The 20,301-nt window shown below is 40.4% G+C and overlaps 1 protein-coding gene across 1 annotated transcript; it reads right to left on the bottom strand.

The window, feature by feature from the left end:
* Positions 1-269: 269 nt before the first annotated feature.
* LOC128263175 (uncharacterized) lies at positions 270-19,773 on the bottom strand. The gene is made up of 4 exons (XM_052997935.1): positions 19,024-19,773; positions 1,788-3,062; positions 1,478-1,723; positions 270-1,412 (listed from the first exon to the last, which is right to left on the bottom strand). Exons 2-4 carry the CDS (start codon positions 2,955-2,957, stop codon positions 891-893), a joined length of 1,938 nt encoding a protein of 645 aa, XP_052853895.1. The 5' UTR covers positions 2,958-3,062; positions 19,024-19,773; the 3' UTR covers positions 270-890.
* Between the last annotated feature and the right edge of the window lie 528 nt (positions 19,774-20,301).

Genomic DNA, 20,301 nt, shown 5'->3' with positions numbered 1-20,301 from the left:
GAGCGGCGATCATTCTGAATGAATGCGATATGGGCAAATTGGCCAAGAAAAATCAGGTTAAACAGCTCTGCGGTAATTTACGTTTGTCTCGAAAACCGCGTACATGTGCATGTATATTTGTAGGGTCCAGCAAAGCGTAGAAAGCGTATAATGCGCTTAGATTTATTACAGAATCAAGTTGTAACAGTGAACCAGCGTTCTTTAATTCTCCTTCCCCCAATCATTCCCAATTAAACGGCTTTGAAAATCAAAGAAAACCCATTGATAAGTATGGAAATATTTGTTGCATTGTATTTCGAGTTAGCAAATTTTTCGTGAAAGTAGTTTTTCTCTTGGCATTCAAAAATAACAGTCAAAGTTTATAATAAGTAAAAAATATAATTGTAAGCATACTCCATCAACTGATTAGCAGAGTTACAAACTAATTAAAAAGAGTGATCCCAAGAAAGTAATTGGTCCAAATCGAAAATAAACAACAATTGCGTTGATTATTTGATTTTGTGGAGTCATCATTGGCATCCAAATCGTCAAGCTTTAAGACCAGTTAAAGCTCGATTTTGAAGCTGAATCTTGCAATATAAATGTATCTGCTTGCTTAATTGGTAAAATAACTTCAAAGTGACATTTTAAATGATATAAAATCAGTGGTAAAAACATTATAGTTTAACATATGCTGAGCTATGGATTGACAGATTTATTGTTCTTTAACTTAAATCAGTTGCTGGAGTACCCCAAATATTTTTTGAGTATTCTTTCGCTTTCTGCGTTGGCTTAAGCTTAGGTTGTGGTTTGAGCTTTGTACAATGTTTAGGGTTAAATATTACGGCATAAGTTAGCATTAAACATTAGAGTCTACGTGTTAGCCCGGTTTAGGTTAGAGTGGCTCCAACTTAGAGTGGCTCCAGGGCTGGTGGTCCATGTGGACTGCCCTCCAGTTTGCGCCACACCACGTTGCACATCTCGCGCACCAGCGCCTTCTCGCCATCGTCCATCTGATCCAAGGCGCTCCCGGCCAGATTGCCCAGGCGATCGCGCTCCAGTTGCTCCCGCACCTCCAGCACCTGGAGGGCACGGACCACTGCCTCCGGTCGACCGGCAATGGGTTCTGGTAGCTGAATAGCCGCTGCTGCCGCCGCTGCAGCTGCCACAATGTCCTGCTGTTGCTGCTGGGACTGCTGATGCTGCTGGTGGGGCGATGGCGCTGATTTGGCTGGCATGGCTGCGGATGAGGATGCGGATGCGGATGTGAGCTGTGCCGTGGGTGTGGGCGTGGCCTGTGGCGTGGGCGTCGTCGGGTGCTGCAGGTGGGCCGTGGGCGTGGTCCGCTCCTCCTCCAGCTGCTGGATGCGTCGCTCCAGCGAGCGCACATACTGAAGCGTCTGGTCGTTCAGCGTGTGGGCATGACGTAGATCCTGGAAAGAAAAAAAATCATTTTTATCAAACCCTTTCCTTTACAGGGTAAACCCTTTCTTCTCACCTGGGGTAGCTGCCGCTGCTCTGCATAGTTTCTCAACGCGGTGATGGTCTCATCGGCATTCGTGCTGGAACTGGAGCCATCCCCATCATCTCGCAGGGCGTTCCTGGTGGCGGCACCGCATCCGGCGCACAGCGCATTGGCCGCCACATGGGCACGCTCCTCGTCCAAGTACAGGCAGAGCTCCTTCAGCTCCAGATTGTCGGTGATTAGCTCCTGCTGCTTATCATCCAGCTGACGTAGTTTGTTCTGTGGGTGGTAATTTGTAATTAGTAATTTGAGGCATTTGGCATTTGATGAGGGGTCAACGCACCTGGTAGGCAGCCACTTCCTGGCGCATCACGCTGGCCGTGTAGCGACCAAATCGCTGCCACTCCCTGGCCAGCTTGCGCCCCTTCTGCCGGTCGTCGTCCAGGAAGCAGCACAGATCCCGCAACTCCTGGTTGTCGTCCAGCAGCCGCTGGTTCTGCTCCTTCAGGGCCCGCAGCTCGTTCACCAGCGACTGCAGCTGGCGGTTCTGCTCGGCGGTCAGTCGACCACCGCCAACGCCATTGGCCGAGGGTATTCCCGTGCCGCTGGACGTGACCGAGGCATTGGGCGATGGGTGCTCCTGGTCCGGCTTGCGCACAAACTTCAGCATATCCTTCGCTGCCGGCTGGTGTGGCAAATAGCGCGACTGCTGCTGTTGCTGCTGCTGCTGTTGCTGTTGCTGCTTGATGGAGTCGGGTATGTAGATGCTGGATAACTGGGGGATATCCGGTGGATACTTGAGGGGCAAGTGGGGCTTCAAGATTCCGGTGGCTGGCTGAGGGGGTGGCTGGTATCTTGGTGGAATGGAGTGAGCGGGTGCCGGTGCCTTTAGCTGCGGGCTGCGCAGAGATTGCTGCTGATGTTGCTGCTGTTGTTGCTGCTGCTGCTGATGATGATGTTGCAACTGGTAGTGGAAGCTGCGACGTTGGCCACCTAAATTGGGCAATTCTTTAGCGGATTGCTGCTGGATGGGCAGGCGGGAAGTCAATGCCTGCTGCTGCTGCGTGGAGTGCGGCTGGTGTATTGTGGCCACCGTCTGCAATTGATGTGATTGCTGCTGTTGCTGCTGCTGCTGCTGCTTTTGGGCTGGCGACTGAGCTGCTGGCGTTGGCGTTCCGCTTTGTTGCTGCGATGAGTGTTGCTGGTGGGGACTTGCTGTTGCTGTTGTTGTTGCTGCTCCTCCTGTTGCTGGTAACAAAGAGCGTCGCTGGTGGATTTGTTGCTGCTGTTGTTGTTGCTGTTGCTGGTGCTGCTGCTGTAATTTGTTAATTGCCTGCTGCGCTGCCTGGGTTTTGCCTATTATTTTGTCAACGCTATTTATTTTTATCAAATTATGGCCCAAAGTGGTTGCTCCGTTTGTGGTTGTTGCTGTCGCGTTGTTAGTTAATGACTTCTGCTGATGTTGTTGTTGTGGTTGTAGTTGCTGCTGCTGCTGTTGTTGATTGCCGGACATTTTCGTGTCGGTTCCTTGTTCGCCTTGTGTCGTTTCGGTGTTTCTCTGCCGTCCCTCGCCTTGGTTTTCCGGAGTCTACGACCTCGGAGTCATATTGTCAAGTCACTGCAAGATAAAACACACACAAAAAATGGGCAAGGCATTAGCGAAAATCTTAAGTGGAAAAAATGCCATACACCATAGGCATATAGGCATATAGGCAAACAATAAATCAAGGCATTGCTCGGTGTAATTTATGCGACAGCCGAGGGCACGCCGCCAGCACAGCATAATTAAACCTCCATTACTCCACTACTCCACTACTCCGTTAGACTGCCGCGAGACGCTGATAGAAAGTGAAATGAGCATTTATCGCACCACTGGAGCCATGACATGGCACACGTCCACGTCCTCGCCACGGAGTACAGAGTACGGAGTGATCAACAAAATGCAGCGAAGCGTCGCCAAAATGTCACCAGCACACGGAGAAAAAGGGACGCCTCACTCATTTTTCAAACAAAAGTTCCATTAAAGATTAACGTACATTATGTAATTGATTTTTGATGATTTTATATTATGTGTATTTAAAATTGCAATCTATCAAAAAAAAGGGACTGATCTACACATCTATTTAGAGTTGTTTTTAGATATATCAAAGGATTAACAAACATAAATATTTTGAGAACTAATGGAAAACATTTATGTAATTTTTTTTAAATTATTAATATGTCATTTAATACAAATGTAAGTAGTAATTAATTTATAATTAAAATCTTTAGACCAAAAACAAAACATTTTAAATTAAAGTTAATACTGATTTTTCTCTGTGTGGCGAAGGGAATATGTCGTTGGTCTTCGCTTTCTGGCTGGGATCGTATGGGTTGGCGCTGAAGCGTCTAATCACCAGATGTGCGTCGACTAAACGGAGGCTTCCGCTTCTGGTTTGGAAACCGAAAGCCAAGCCCGATGCACTGAATCGCATATCACCGCATTTGTATCTGGAAAGTGAAATTGTTCATGCTTTGATGGATGGCAGCTCTCTGGGGCAGGAAAATTGAAATGTTGCAAAGTTCAGAGCTTGACATGATTATGGTAATTTGTAAGGGCAATTTTTTTTTGTAATGACAAGATTGGTGTTGCATCAGAACACGATACACAAAGGATTGCCCAAAAAATCTTATAGATGATTTTATTACATAATGGTATATTATTCAATATGCTTGTATCACATTAGAAGGCTTTAGCTTAAGAATAATTATTAAAATACATTAAAAAAGGTTAACGTTAATTTGGAGGTCTTAACTTATTTTGTGTTTGTTAGGGTATAGTTATGTTCATAACATGTCATAGTAAAACTCTTAATGCAATTTAAAGTTTGCTCTTGAACCTATAACAATCCCCCTAAGTGCTAAGTTATACTCTCACACTAAGCGTTAAGTAGTCAATTTTATTTAAATTCAGCAGGGCGAACATCTGCATATCAGTTACAGCTGACATATGCCATAGATCTCGGGGGCTTTTTCCCTTTTTCAGCTATTTACGCTGTCAACTTGGGAGCCAAACGTCCGAGGATTCCCCTTTTTTTTGAACACAAACATCACATCAGGGGGAGAAAAATGACAACAGGTGTGAAATGTAAGATGCCCGCGAAAGAATTTACAAAAGGCGACCACTTCCCCCAATGCACCAGGCTCATTCAGATCTTTGGGTTGTCCAGGAATTACAGCAGTAACACAACGAGCAACTAAACACAAAAAAAAAACAAAAAACAATAAGAGTCTGGGGAAAAAAATTGCGAAAATAACAAAGGAATGTGGCGAGGGCCTGGTCGAGGTTGGGCCCTTCATTGTTGCACCCAGACTGAGGGGTCTGAAAAACACTGAAACAGTGAAGCACTGAAACACACACACGTAAAGATCGGTTGGACAGGCAGTGGGATCTGTGGCATTCTGAAAAGAAAACTTACAAAACACGGCAACAGTTGTAAATCATCGAATTACCTCAAAATAATAGCAATCGCTCTCTGCCCGTTTGGGGGGGCCTGAAATTGGCCAAAAGCAAAACGAAAATGCAAAGCGAAAAAGGGAATTACACATTTTGTAGAATCACAAATTGAATTACCCTTTTATGTACCAAGATATGATTTGGAAGTTACATCAGACTTATTTAAGAGAATGTAATAATTTCACAATTAAATTAAAAAAATCATTTTGTGAGTAAGACACAAGAAAATCAGTAAGTTTCAATTGTTGAGAAAACATTTTGATACTTTTTAAAGGTCCTATTAAATATAACAAAATAATGAATCATCAATTTAGACCAGATTATCCAATTTTTGAGAAGTTTCAGTCAGGTTTTCATAAAATGACATTAACGAGTTATTTGGTCCTATGGATTATACCCTTTCTAAGAGTAAGAGTATAGAAAACAATGCAACAGCACCAAAAGCAGCAGCTCTTCGCTCAGAAGACAAGAGGGAAGAATGGAGTCTGGGGGGCGAGATCTTGAGTCACAGCCTCTGCCAGAAAAAAAAAACTCAGTCCCGTTGGCGTAGTTTTTCGGCGACTTGCGAAATGAAGAAACCCTACAAAACAAAAAAAAACAAAAACCGAAAAAACAAAAAACTTCGTGTGTCAGTTACGCTTAATGAGCACAAATATTGCTCTCGTTGTTGTTGTTACCCCGGCTATTGTTGCTTTTGGTGTAGATTTGCTGGCTTTGATTGCCATGCCGTGTGCAAGTTGAAACTGGGATCCAGTCCCCGTTTGAGTCCCCCGTCCGATTGTGATTGTGAGTCTGAGCTCGATTTCAATGAAGACGAGTCTCGGTCTCCCAGTCGGAAATGCCAATACTTAACCCTCAACTGCCCCCCAGACCCATTCGCGGCCAGCGAATCTCCCTTTTCGGCCTGGGCCATGAGAAAACGAGGGGAAACAGCAAATGAAAAGCTTCGCGGGCAGCAAATAATGATGAAGGAGTTGAACAAAAGTTGAAAACTGCTAAAAGAACTTGATATACTCTAGAAATTTAAAAAGTTAAACAAACTACTTCTTTAAGAAGTAGTTTGGTAAAGTTATGAAGGCTAAAATAAAATAAAACAGTTACTATCATTCCATAATCACTCAAGTAATTTTATATCATTGAGTATGCGCAGCTTAAAAGTGACTATCAAGAATTAATAACTTTTCTTCAAACTAAGAAAAAAATCAATTTAAGTACTGAATCCATTATGCAGAACCATAAAACTTATAATTAACATTTTTTATCAACTTCTTAAACAAGTCTTCAGCATTAATATCTAAAATTGTTCTCTAATTAGTACCTGAATCATAGTTTAATTATAACTAAAAGGGTCTCATTGGGTATAAAGATCTATAATCGGCTAATTTATAACCCAGTTTACTAAGCCCGCAAATAAACCCCGTTGGCAAGGGTACACGGCCATAAAAAGCCTTCAATTTGTAGCACATGTACACATACTGCGACTTAACCTTTTCCAACTTCCCTCCTTAACCCTTGGCGAACCGAAACGAGTCCCCTTTCCAGCAAATAGCAAATCATCACCTGGTACCTGAAGCCAAAGCTGAAGTGGAAAGGGGAAAATAATATATAAAAAAAAAGTAATACAAATAAAAATAAAAAAATGTACCTACACACATTTCAATATGCGTGTGTAAGAGCGTGTTTGGCCTTCGGCGATGAGTGTATTCGACGCACTTAGCGCGGAGTATTTACTCTTTTATTTCACTCTTCCATAATTTTAATATTTTTGCTCCCCCTTCGGCGCCGCCCCAAAAGACATGTTCCTTTCGCTAATAAACTTTTGATCTGGCTAATGGCTGCCTTTGTTGATGGCTTTGAAATGGCATAGGCGTTGGTCTCAGTTCGGTTTGGCCAATAACAAATTGCCATAATTAGTGGCATTTTAATATGAGGTTCCAACTCACAGCTCTCGCCCAGCTCTATGTAAATCTGAATTGGTAACGAGCTGGGGCTCACTTCCCCCGTGGGCCATTCGCATTATAGTGGCTTCTGGTTCTCGAACTGGAGGAGGTGGTGAAGGTGTCGGTGTGCAAAATTATGAAAATTACTTTTCCCACCACTTAGTGGGTGGCTTCTTCGGCTGAAAGACTGGGAACCGCAGCCCAGATCCCAACTCGACAATGGACAATAAAACATGAGTGGCACACAAAAAGCATAATAAGTTTTTAATGGGCCTAGCCATGAATTTATTTGTTATAGATGGCAACTGCCAGATATGTACAATGTGAGTCAAAGGAGAACATCTTGAAGGGTTAAACTAAAAGTTACACGCAAATAGGAAGGCAGAAAAAAACTGGTAGCACGATATGCGAAGGAAGTGGATCCAAATGTATTTAAATTCCTTTATCTAAATACGTCATCTTTTAAGACACATCAGATCTTGAACAAAAAAAACGGTTTCCAAATTTAGTTTTCTTGTAAAATATTGTTAAAATAGATTGGCAATTAAATTAATTTGAGATTACATAAAACAATCGCAACAAATATTGCAAAGAGTAGTAAAATTGAAACATAATTTGCAATAAATCAATATCATGTGATTCCTTTTTTTTTGCAAACACAGCTCTTTAAATGTAATGATGAAGCAAATTTTTGGGTGAACTTGATAAGCTGTTGCCAGCCATACAAAATTGCTGTTGATCGTTTTAACATTATCTTGAAGTTTAAATTATTTTTTGCTGGTTTGGTCATTATTTCTGCAAATAAGCTTCATCAATTTAATTTTTTTTTGCTAATCTTTGCCATTTTAATTTTTGAAACATATTTCCGATCGGCACATTCGCTTTGCGCGATTGCCCAACGGACCGTGAAACAAGTGTTTAATTAAGGAAATGAGCGTAGATTCAAGTACGCAAACACGCACACGTGCAAGCCGTAATTTAATAAACCCAAAATACAATCAGCGAAAAAAAATTGGTTAATAAATGTAAAGCCAAAGGGGGAAAAATAAATAAACATCGATGGATGGATGGATGGATGGATGGATGGCTGGTTGAGAAACGCTCAAAGTCACTCAAGGTTAAGAAATCTCTTTGCGCACGCATACGCAGTGTGGCCACAAGATCGCAGGCAATGACAGCTTTTTGGCCTTTTTGGAGTGATGACAGCAAACGGGCAGAAACGGAGTCTCAGCCCAGACCGAGAAAGGCGAAAACCACAAGTCATGTGGGTTAAGTACACTTACTTAACAACAATCCCAAGCTGACCGCGCGCCCAGACAATGAAGTCCGTAATGAAAAGGCACAGGCTCTTGTTCGCATTGTACTGCATGGAAGTGAAATAGGACAGGGCAGGGATGACGACCACACCGAATTAACAACACAATGATTCCAGTCACTTATGGTTAATTATAATTCAGAATTTGAGCAACTATTCAATTAAATTTCCCCTATTAAAACAGCAATGCAGCGCTGGTTTAATTTAAATATGGGGTTCTCTAAATATAGACTTGATTTACTATTTTTTTGTTTTGTTTTTTATGTACATTATAACAAACTTATGCTATTTAATTGTTATCTTAAACTGCCTATTAGGTTTATTTGTACCATTTTGAAAATAAGTTTTAAAATAAATAAACTTAAGGTAATACAATTCGTAATTTCAGGTCTATGGCTGATTGAACAAAGTAAATTCCTGAATCTATGCACACAAATCTTTCATTTCAGTCCGTTATAGACTGCAAATTCGCTACCTTATTTGTAGTTAGCTATGGTTTATGGCAGGAAATGCCCTTTTTTTCGATTATTTGTTTTCCAGCTTAGTTATGCGAGTATATTTCAGCTCACCGCCGAGCCGGATCGCCGCCAACTTTACTCAGCCACCCACAATCCATGGCGAATGCGACAGGCAAACCTGCACACCCACATGGAAACTCAAGAATATGGGAAATACAGAAAGTCTCCCGATCGGGGCTGCACGCTCCATTGCATTTGGATGCGGATTTGCATTGCACGCACCAGAAAACGCGTGGTACAAGGCAACAACGCGTCTCCAACCATACGAGTGTATATCGTTTTTCAAACGCCGATCGACAATAACCTGGGGAAAACCGAGTAAATATCAAACGCCTTCGCTGCTCGGATCGAATGACAAACGACAAGCGGCGCTGTCGCCGTCGACGTTAAGTCATACAGATGACTTTAACTTTAATTTAAACCCAAAAAAAAAGAAGAAAGAAAAAAACTTTGGCGGAAGAGCGAAAAAGTTCGTGAATGAATGGATAAATGAACGAATGAATGAGCTCCAGACACACAAAAGGATCCACAAGCCACACACCACCATTCAAAAGACTCGAGACACAAACTCGCCTCTCAGTTTGAAGTTCCATTTATCAACGGGCTCGGCTTGGGAAGATTTGTAACCATCGAAAGACGATTATGTTGCACGTGACACTCTGGTTACGGAGTTCTTGGAAGAGAACTCAAGCCATGGCCATAGAAATGGATACGCTTGAAATGCATACGCCACGATTATAGGCCAAAATCAAAAACGATTTGACTCTAATTTTCGAACGCACATGGTAAGGCCACCCACATATTTGTTATGTCGCAGCCACAAACATCAAGAGCCGTGTGTAGCACAGTAGGCAAGACACCAAAACTCAACAATGCAAAAAGCCAACGAATAAAAACAAAGCCACAGAGCTAAGAAAACAAAAGCCGTGAGGGGAAGAGTTAAAAGTGAGTGAAGGTTAAGCGATAAGTCAAAATAAAGTGGTGGGAATGCAAACGGGGGCAGACGGGGGTTAACTTGATTACAAATGCAGCGGCTTTTCCTAATGAAAAGCTCCAAACTGGAGCAGTAGCTTGATAAACAGCTGTGGGAATTATAATTTTCAGTTGCTTAATGGAAAGAAGAAAGGGCTTCAGGAAAGGGATTTTAAAGAGAAATGTCTAAAGTTTATGGGAGAGTTCAATTAAAGGGATTTTGTAATTTGTATAAAAATGTGTTTACAATGAATAATCAAAAACGAGAAATTATATCATCCAATTACCCATTTAATATTTAATAAATGGGTTTTAATAAATAGGTTATTGCTCTTTGCATCTATACAGCAAAGACCATTAAAATGTTATGTTCATTAATAAAATATTTTAGTTACCTTAAAATAGTAGAAAGTTAGTATCAATATAAATATAGTAAATGATTTTATCACTTCATAAAAGTCACAGCTGAAGCAAAAGTACCAAACTTAAAATAACTATAATAAAATATTGAGCACGGGATAATTTAATTAAACGATTAATAATATCGGTATTATATGTAGGTTCAAAACTCTATTAATTGGACATACAATAAATTACTAGAATTTTGCTTGCTTTCTCCACTCACCTTTCAAGCTTCTCGCAAAGACGATCCCCAGGGGTCTAATAGCCTATAATCTGGTTAATTATGTGCTGAGCCGCTCAAAGTAAAGAAAACAGCAACCAACTTAACAAAATTAATATGTAGATTATTTTATGAACGTTGTGGAACTCTGGGGGTCTCTTATCTATATTTTATTCAAGTCAGGCCTAATCGATGCGACTCCAACTGAACCTGAATGATCATCAAATCAAATCAAATCAAATCAAAGCCACTCCCTGGCCAATTCCAAATACAAATCGAGAAACCATAGCTCTCGCCAATCCCTCAATCGGCTGAATACAACTTCCATTTCTCGGCTTTACGTTGTTATGGTTTATGGGTATCATTTGTGTCAAGTCTGCGTCGCATATTTGATTTTTACGACAGCCGGGTAGACGAGTCTCCGAGTTTTCGAGTTTTCGAGACCCCGAGACTTCGACCGCCCGTCGATAGCCATAAACTTGGCCATTTCATGCGCGAAACTCCCAGCCAACGGCAAACACTTTTGTGCACAATTATTTATGCATGTAAATTAACAGAAACGGACAAAAAACTAAGCTAACAGATGAAACCCGAAATGGTTTCGGTAACTTTCGAATTTATCACATAACAAGAATCTTTTGGCGAGAACTCATTACCACGCCCTCTAAAAAATAGAAAAAAACTGGACGGGGATCTGCAAGCAGTTACAACATCCACATTAACGAAGAACAAGCAGCAAATTGTTGAAATATGCAAATTTCCAAGAGTCGGCGTACTGAGAAGCATTAATCTTAAAGCCAGCATCGACTGGAGTGGAATGGAGCGACTTGTAAGCGGAGTTCTTGCCAAAAGCAAAAACATAAAAAGCCAAGATCAAGAAGTCGGGCTTAGAAGAGTAAACGCCCTCCATCTCCGCGTTTTGTATGTTTTTCCTACCTTTTGTTGGCCCCGTAACCCAGTAAAGTTCATATGTACAAATATTTAATTATCATCTGGCTGGCTGGAGGCGGTCCAAAAACATTCTTCACCGACAAAACTAAACATTTCTTCATCTCCTCGGTGGTGTACAAATTTCTGTTCCATCATGCCTCTCTCCACATATTTTCACCTTACAAAATTAATAAACAAGAATAAATTCATGTATGCTAATGCTTGGATTCTTTTGTTGTCTCTGGCATTTCATTAATTCTGGGCTGCTGAAATTCTTTTCGAGACCCGGCCGGCTACTTTCGATTTTCTGTCTTGTATAGCTTTATTAGAAGAACTCCTTCTTACTCTTGCCATAATTCACGCTGCCCGAAACTTTTGAATAAACGTGGGCGGTTGATTTCAAATTAAAGAATGGAGAGCGCGTGCTCCATTTTGGTGTGATATTTCAAGATTACAGGTTGCCCAGAGTGTGGGTGGATAGATCGGTCGTTCAACAATATACGGGTAAGATTTAAGATCAATTCAATCTCAGTGTTGAAAACAAATTTAAATTGGGGTCAATAACATTCAGTTGATGAATTGCTTTTTTTTGTAATATATTTCAGAGTTTATTTGAACTTCTAAGTATTTAAATATTAAAATTAATTTAATATGCCCATAAAACATTATGGATCTTGCTCCTTTGTTATTGCTTATATGGTATGTTATTTTTTTCTTATACAAATACCCATAACTTAAAAAAAAAGGTTCCCAAATTAGATCAAATTATCCCTATTTAATCGAAAGATATTGTCAAATCAGATAATTCACAGCCAAAAGGTGATTTATATTTTTCCGAGACTATTCCGAGACCCATCTCTTCCTTCTACCTAGCGTAGAATATAAATAAAACTAAGATAAAGAAATGAACTAGATCAAACTAAGTGTAAGAATAGAGAACATCCATCATTCACGTATTCTCCAGGAATACGGAACCCGAAACAATAATTTATGACGGCCCTAAAATGTCCTCGACTTTCGTGCCCTTTTCCAAACTACATATAGGCCTGCCTCACGTACAAAAGCCGTGAAAAGGAGGCGGGGAGGAAAACAATAAAAGAAACCCGAAAACAAAGCATTATGTAAGCATTAGCACGCTTTAACCTCCCCCACTCCTACACACGTTTAGAGAAAAGATTGGAGCGTGAAGAAACCATAAAGAACTACGACGACCCAGAGCAATAACAATTAGCAAAAGCTGGCGCGTATGCGCAAAAAATGCCTACAGCAAATAATCAATTTCTCCTTAAACTTCGTCGCTCTTCTCTACTCTACTATCCACCCCATCCAATTAAATTTCTATTAATTTTTTTTTACCAATAATAATGCCCAAGCAATGCCATAAAAAGCGGAAACCATTAAAATGACTCTGAGAATCTCTTTCAGAAAAACGAAGGAAGGGGCGGAGGTAGGCATTCTATTTCCTTTCTTGGGCACAAAAGCCGCTTAGAGCTGCAAAAAGGGGCGGCACTTCTTTTGTCTTGGCAGCGCAACAAACTTCCGGATTGAACGATTTATTGAAAGACCCGGGTCCCAGGAAGAAAACGAAGTTGGTGGATTGGGCCCCAGAGATAGTGGAAAGGGAAGTGTTTTACGGAGACCGGAGACCTGAAGAAATTGCGTTGCAGCTTTTCTACATGAAATTTATGAAATAATTAAAAGACAGCTCATATATTGCGGCGATGAAAGAGGTCGGGGGTAAAATGGTGGGGAACGGGCGACTGGGTAACCCAATACCAACATTGAACATACACCAAGGGAATATACTTATTTAGTTATTAGTTCCGTAGAAAGAATGTATTATTAAGTGAAAAACAAATATTACAAGAGTCAAAGCAATTTATAATAAGGCTTAACAATAAGTTATTAGATTTCAGAACATACAACTTTTTTAATGTTTAATTTTTAGGTGTATTACTTTATTTGTTTTAATTTCAATAGCAAACCACTTAAATTTATAATTTATTTTCTAAATTACTTTAATATCCATAGATAATATTGCTCTTCAGATATACTATGCAAATGTAATACCTATTAAAAAAGTGGTTATTGATTTATGTTCCACTGGCAGATCGCATTTCGCCGAGTGTTTCATTTGGCCAGTGAGGCATGTCGAACGCTTGTCTTCGCAACAGCTGGAAATGAGGCATTGGAGGTGACCAGTCAGTCCATCGGTGGAGGCTGTGCTGCCGTTGCTCTTGTTTATAAATCAAGTCACATTAAGTGTAATAATAAACGCAGATCGGGGCGAACTTGAGCCGGTTCTCCATCTGAAGCGGTTCAGGTGGTTGGGGGCAGCTCTTAATGCTGTTCTGTGGCGGCGAATTGAATAAGTCATAAAGCGGGGGGCGGAGCGCAAGGTGGGAATTAATAAAAATCTGGCCAAATTGTGGCACCAGCGTTGTTGCGTTCTGCGTGCTCCGATCTCCGTTCTCCGCTTGGATAATTATGGAGAGCATGCCAAAAGAGAGAGGCCGGCGGAGCAGGAGAAATGTCAAAACGTACGCTTCATTGCCGTCGCCTGTCTTTAGTCTTTGAGTCTTCAGTCTTCTACCTTCAGTCTTCTGCCCGAGTCTTAGTCTTCAGTCTTCTGGTCTCTCGCTTTGCTAACGATAACGACAACAAAATGCTGATGGCACAAATTATAGTCGAGCAAGAAAGAAAAACGGAGACGGAGTTGGAGTCGGAGCTGCAGCTGGAGCTGGAGTTGGAGTTGAAGCTATAGTTGGAAAAAGCCGCAGCTGAAGACCGGCAGTAGAAAGCAGAAAGCTAGCCAGAAAGCCCAAGCCCGCTTTGTCTCGAGCCCCACAATTTCCGCCATTTATGACAGTCACAAATCGAGTTATACTCACATACCCACCGCCTCGGCTTTAGCTTCAGCTACAGCTTCAACTTCAGCTCCAGCTTTAGCTCCAGCTTTAGCTTTGGCCTCAACTTCAAATACAGCCTCTCCTCCAGACCACCGCGTACTTTCTAATTTCTAGGCGCACTTTTTCCCTCGTTGCACTGCTCCCTAGCTGCCGTTTTTGATGTTTTATACCCTAACCGAAGGAGGTCTTCAATAAGCGGTTCGGCTAAATTTTCTTACTTTTTATTAAAATAACAAAAATGTGCCCTCTTAAAATTGTATAATTTTTTATTAGTTTTCTTTATTACCTCTTAAAGCTCTACGTATAAAATTTAATACCTTTTAACAATTTTACTTCATAATATTTTGGACTAAAATTATTACGAGAAAGTTGCATTTTTTCTTTAGGCTATAATCTATTTTTTAACTGTTTACTTTTGACTGTTTTTTTACAAAGAATTTAAGAATGTGTCTTATTCGTTGTCTTTAAGTTTCATTTGTCTACCAACATTTTTTTTGTCATCGCTTGCTGTTGAGCAAACAAGTTTTTGGTATTTTCTTCATTGTCCATCTCTCGAGAGTCCGCCAAGTGTTAATGTTCATTTGCGCATGCGATATTCTTCAAATTGCATGCAATAGAAATTTGTTGTCGAGGTCACACCGCTCCGCCGAGCGAGCATCAAAACAGACCCAATGCCGCCCCTCAGTTCCGTTGAGCCCCCGATTCCCCAGATCCCCCGATCTCCACCATAACCATAACCATTCACAATGCCAAAACGGCAGCAGCAGAGAAAAACGACGCTTTTGGAGGAGGTTTTTTGGTAGCTAAGTGATGGGAGGTCAAATCAGTTACAGTTACGTGGGGCTGAATTCGACCGACAGGAGAACGTTGGCGGCCAGTTTGGGTTTTGGCCAGAATCAGAATCAGAAGCAGAAGCAGAGCGAATGGAAAGTAAAGGAGGCCTTTGGCTATTGAACTTGAAGTGGAGCACGCCTCAGGTCGAACGGAAAAGGCGGGATGATCGGATTCAATTCGAGCATTGATGATCTAATGGCAGTTCCAATCGGCTGATCTCATTTACATTCCTTCGACATTTATGTCGAATTGGATCATTTACCTATTACAAATAACCCGTTTTGGTGTGCAATTAAATCTCTTTCTGGTTAACAGAATATAGAGCACTTTAAACTTGCCATCAAGAGTGCTCAGATAATAGTTGTTTTAAGGTCATTCATGATGAGACCTACTGCAGTCTTTGTAGAAAATGCGGGACAAGATTATAGCTTATAGTTTGTGAGCTATTTTATCTGATTTACATGCTCAAAACATGATATGACAATCTATATGATCACTTATCATAACTTTCAACCGGTCCCGTTTCAATAGTTTTAGGAATTTATAGCATTTCCAGCCAAGACTTGTTCTTACATTTTTTTTTTAGCATTCTGATACAGTTATTCCGAATCAATTTTCCCGGAGAATGCTTAGAATATTTTTAGATTTCAGTAATTTAGTGGAGCTGCACTTGAGACGCCCCCTTCTAGTTGCACATGGCCGTTTGTCATTTCCAGAGGCGCGCCAATTGCCAGAGTGGCCTGCGAAGCATTTTTGCGCGCTCTGTGTGAGAAAATGTGGCCAAACGGTTAATAACAGGGGAGTAGGTCTGGTCTTGAAGGGGTTTTTGGGGGACCAAGGGGCGATGGAGGGTGCGACAACCGCAGAAACGGCAGCAACAGTCAACATAACTGAGCCTAAAGGAAAAGCATAAGCAAGCCACAGTTGCGGTCATATTAATAGCACAAAAGATATCGCACAAATTGTATTATAATGATTATAAGGACTAGTAAATGTACGAAAGCAAACAAATAATCATTAGAGCAGACATGTCTTATTACATTTTGTTTTACATTAGTTACTGATTAAGCTAAATGTCGTTAGCTTTGGCTGCTTAAAGAATAACGTTTTTACTATAAATTAATTGTTTAATTAGCAACTTTTTCACACTGTCTCTTAAATAAAGAAAAAAAGGCATATAAAATGTTTGGTTAACTTAACTACTGATTATATTGAATACTTTGTACATTGCAACTTCTATTATTATAAAACCTTTTTATTATTATTTTTCAATGCGAAGCTTTCTAGCATTTCTACCGCAACTGTGTGTAACTATATGACTATGTGGAGGAGATTCCAGCGATGGCTGCCGGGACAGGAAACTTAAACTAGTTCTAGTACGAGTAGCTGGCTTCTAGCCGGGCCATAAACTGGGACACTTGTTGCGGCAACTTGGACACTCGATGGCTGGATGGCTGGATGGCTGGATAACTTGGCTTGGAGGCAATCAAACTGGCGGCCCCAAGATGACTTACAGACAGACCAACAAACAGAACCTTCCCACGCAGCAGTCACTCCCATGCCGCCCCTGCCACTCCCACTCCCACTCCCACTCGCCGAACGCCCGGAAAAGAGAAGCCAGTCTAAATTGTCTTAATGGACCATGAAGACCCCGAGGAGATACCAAGGCCCAAACCCAAGACTCCAGTCGTAAAAAGACCCTATACTGCAGATGGCGGCAGGCGCGCGTAAATCTAAAAACCGCCCAATTAAACAAAAAAATAAGTATAAAAAATAAGGCGACACAGAAAACAAAATCACCAGCGAGGAGGAAAGAAACCAAAAAGAGTGAGAGAGGGCCGGCGGCGATGTTGGCGTGGATAAGCCCAAAAGAAAGTTTTCTTTCATTGACAAAAATTTCTTACTCCGGCTGTCTTTTATTTTCCGCCGCGTACAACGAACTTGGCCCCAGTTGGCCGCGGGCACAGATCTTAACCCATTAAGATGCCATGCCAAGTCAGGAAATTCTTGTAAAAACGTGTAACAAGCCTTACGTTCCTCAATACCAATTGGGCTTGCAACATAAAAGAAAACCATATTAAATGCTAATAAAAAATAAACTAGATAAACTAATAAACTAAATAGTTAAACTTTTACAAAACATTTATTTTAAGAAGCTTAATTTGTATTGATTTATAAGACAAAAAAATTGAAAACAAAAAACCAATAATTAAAAAAAGGATATAAATTGCTAGCTAACAAAATTCTAAGAAATAAAGAAAAACTGGCAAACGAGCTGACAAATTAAACACGCTTCTAAAAAATCTTTGCTTCAAACCTTTTTTCTTGAAAGCAGTTGTGAGCACCTGCTAATTTTTAGGTTTACACATTTACGATCAGATAAGAAAGACGCGTGCTATTTTTAGTCTACTTTACAAATGCAAAGTCGATGTTTTAGTTTTACTAATTGAAATTATTCCTACACGTTAATTGTTTTAAGCAGCTGTTTTGTTTGCCGGTTTTCTCCAACCCTCATTGTCATATAACCTTAGGAAAAGTAGTCGGTTTTCGTGGCCGATTTCTCCGTTTCGCGTTAATGGGTTAATGCTGCTGCTGGTGCTGCCGACGCTTTGGCATTAGTTACAGTTTTCCGATACACGAAATTGACTTTACATATTTCAGGCAGCAGTCGATGTAACAGGTTGTTGTTCGCTGTCTCTTTCTCACTCGCGGGTATTTCGAAACGCTGCTTTTACCTGTTGCTGATGTAGTGTTGTTGTTGTTGCTGCTGCTGCTGTTGTTGTTGTTGGTGTGGCAGTTGCAGCAACAACAGCAACAACATAGACGCTGCACCGCTGCTTTTGTTTGATCTTGTGTCTTATTGTTGCGCGTTGTCGTGTATCTTTCTGCCTGTTATTTGTTGCTTTCCTCGGATACGATACTACATACTATATAGGATGTACAGATATCTCGCTCCCTCTTTCTCTTTCTTGAATTTATTGGCGCATATAAATGCCTCAAAATTGATGTTATTGTCGTCCGATATTCCTTTTCTCCCTCCCTCTCTCTCTCTTTGTCCTGCTTGTTTGTTTCGAAAATTGATTTTTACTTGGACTTTTTATGGGCCATCCGTAGTGTCCGAGCGATAAGTGGAGGGAAAAACTGCCGCCTTCGGTTGGGAAAGCCAAAGACAAAAGAAGAACAAATAGCCAGGGTGGGCGTAGCGCTGACAAAGTGGGCGTACCAAAAAGAGAATAGAGCAATTTTCGGGATTGAAGGGAAAATGAGGGGGCAATGAGTTAATTTCGAGTGGGCCGAGCCCAGGGATTTTGAGACGAGTGACGTGGGATTTATACACGTAACGAAGTAATGCTATAACAGTTATTACTTCAACACTCTGTTTTTAAAATATAGGCCTATATTCGATCTACCATATGTATATGGTTATTAAAGTCAGAGTAAGCAATGAAAGATTATCTTAATAAAAAAAAAACTTATAATTTCGTCACTTTATAAATTCATAATAACATGTTTTTTCATTTTGTAATTTTGTTAAATACGAAGTCTCTATTTAACTAATAAGTACATAAGTGAACCGTGAATAAGCTTGGTCCTAACCAGTATAGTTCAATCTTAGTAATTATGCTCATCGTGACTAGTAAACGGCCGTCCACAGTGATATGTATATTATAGTTTAACATATTATCGTAATTCAGAACACAAAAAGTTCTGTTTGAAACATTAATTTGGGAAATATTTTTAGGCGATTTAGAAGTCTGTTACAAAAGGAGTATCTACAAATCGAACTATAGTCGCACGAAGTATCCATAAGTCAAACTAATTTTAATGGCAATATAAAGTATGTATATGTACATATAAAAATAAATGTAACGCGTAGTCAAGATAACTCGATTTGATGACATAAAACAAATTTATAAAATGATGTTTGTTGCTAAAAATGTATCTCAATTTTTTCTCGGTGTGGAGAAACGTGGGCAGGGGAAAATGGCAACTTTGGAAACAACAACTGCAATTGCTGTTGCCAATCTAACAGCAAAACTCACCTTTTGCGAATGCCAGGAGATGTGTTTTTTATTCCAATCTGATCCCTCTCACTCGATCTCTCTCTCTCCCTATCTCGATAGCTCCTTCTCTGTTGCTCCTTCTCCCCTTTCAAAACAAATCACAAATATTTGCGCATGCGCGACGGCGCATTCCAGGGATACAGATACAAATACACGTACAGACACACACAGATACAATCACTCCGGCGTTTGTTTTGCGGCTAATTGTTTAAACAGCACAAACTATTCTTCACACTAGTTTTATTTGTTTGTTTTGTTTTTTTTTTTTTTTTTTGACTCACAACACAAACACATTTGCAGCGCACACGCAGTCGATTTCGCGCACTCGCTTATTTTTCTTGTATGTATCTTTTATTGGCTCCAGTTTTCGAGTTTTCCAGCCTGCCCTTTTCGAGAGCCAAAAAGACGCGTCGCCTGCTGCGTTTTCGCGAACTATTTTCGTATTCGCACCGCTAGAGCCCGAAAAAGGCGGTTTGAGCCGGTGTCCCTTACATTTGGAAATTCTTTAAGCACTCGCGATTAAAGGCCAAAAAACATTAAAGAAATGGACGAAATTATGGTGATTGTGAATCGCCAATGCTAATATCTCAACAACGGGGTGTGGTGAAGTTTACCATAATTTTATTACACGATTTTTTTGCAAGGTACCAGGTATACGGAAATATTTCCACCGGCGATCCGTAGTTGTATGTTTTTTAAACGGCGAACGATCACAAACAACGATCGTGGTTTTGTAGAGGTGGAGAAACATCGATGACTTCAAAATATCGGTCTTATCGATGTTGTCGGATTTTTAGAGATGGGATAGATCCCACCATTTAAGCGATATTTTAAAGATCGATTAAGCTGGCAAAATCAAATAAACTTGGTTCAGAGCTCCACTAACATTTAGCAAGGACGCAAATAGTACTTAGAATTTAGTACACATTCAAATTAAATTTTATCTGTTGGCAGTCGATGTTTTAAAACTAAATCAGCTTGGAGACTTTTATGTTTGAGAGATAACTATATAATTTATAGATCTAAAGCTATTTAAAAAAAATATAGGTATATATGAAAAACCTTTTTGCTTTTGCAGCATCCTATCAGCAACCGAGGTTAAAGTCTACAAAACTCTTTGACTTAAGGCAATAAAACCATATGAGGACTAAATACCCATGTAATATTTAAAAAACCCACGAGCAAATACAAAGTTGATACAAAGTTCGAAAAAGTGACCTTTCTTAGCTCTACTATATAAATGTAGTTCCTTGATCC

Source organism: Drosophila gunungcola, unplaced genomic scaffold (genome assembly GCF_025200985.1).
Source record: "Drosophila gunungcola strain Sukarami unplaced genomic scaffold, Dgunungcola_SK_2 000001F, whole genome shotgun sequence".
NCBI classification, from domain to species: Eukaryota; Metazoa; Arthropoda; class Insecta; order Diptera; family Drosophilidae; genus Drosophila; species Drosophila gunungcola.
The sequence above is the reverse complement of the archived record's forward strand: the minus strand, read 5'-3'. Positions and strand labels throughout refer to the sequence as shown.

Excerpts from the sequence above, each read along its gene's own strand:
- LOC128263175 (XM_052997935.1), bottom strand. The coding sequence starts at position 2,957 with ATGTCCGGCAATCAACAACAGCAGCAGCAGCAACTACAACCACAACAA. Across the intron at positions 1,724-1,787 it reads AGGAAGTGGCTGCCTACCAG|AACAAACTACGTCAGCTGGA; the intron begins GTGCGTTGACCC and ends TACCACCCACAG. Across the intron at positions 1,413-1,477 it reads AGCAGCGGCAGCTACCCCAG|GATCTACGTCATGCCCACAC; the intron begins GTGAGAAGAAAG and ends TTTTCTTTCCAG.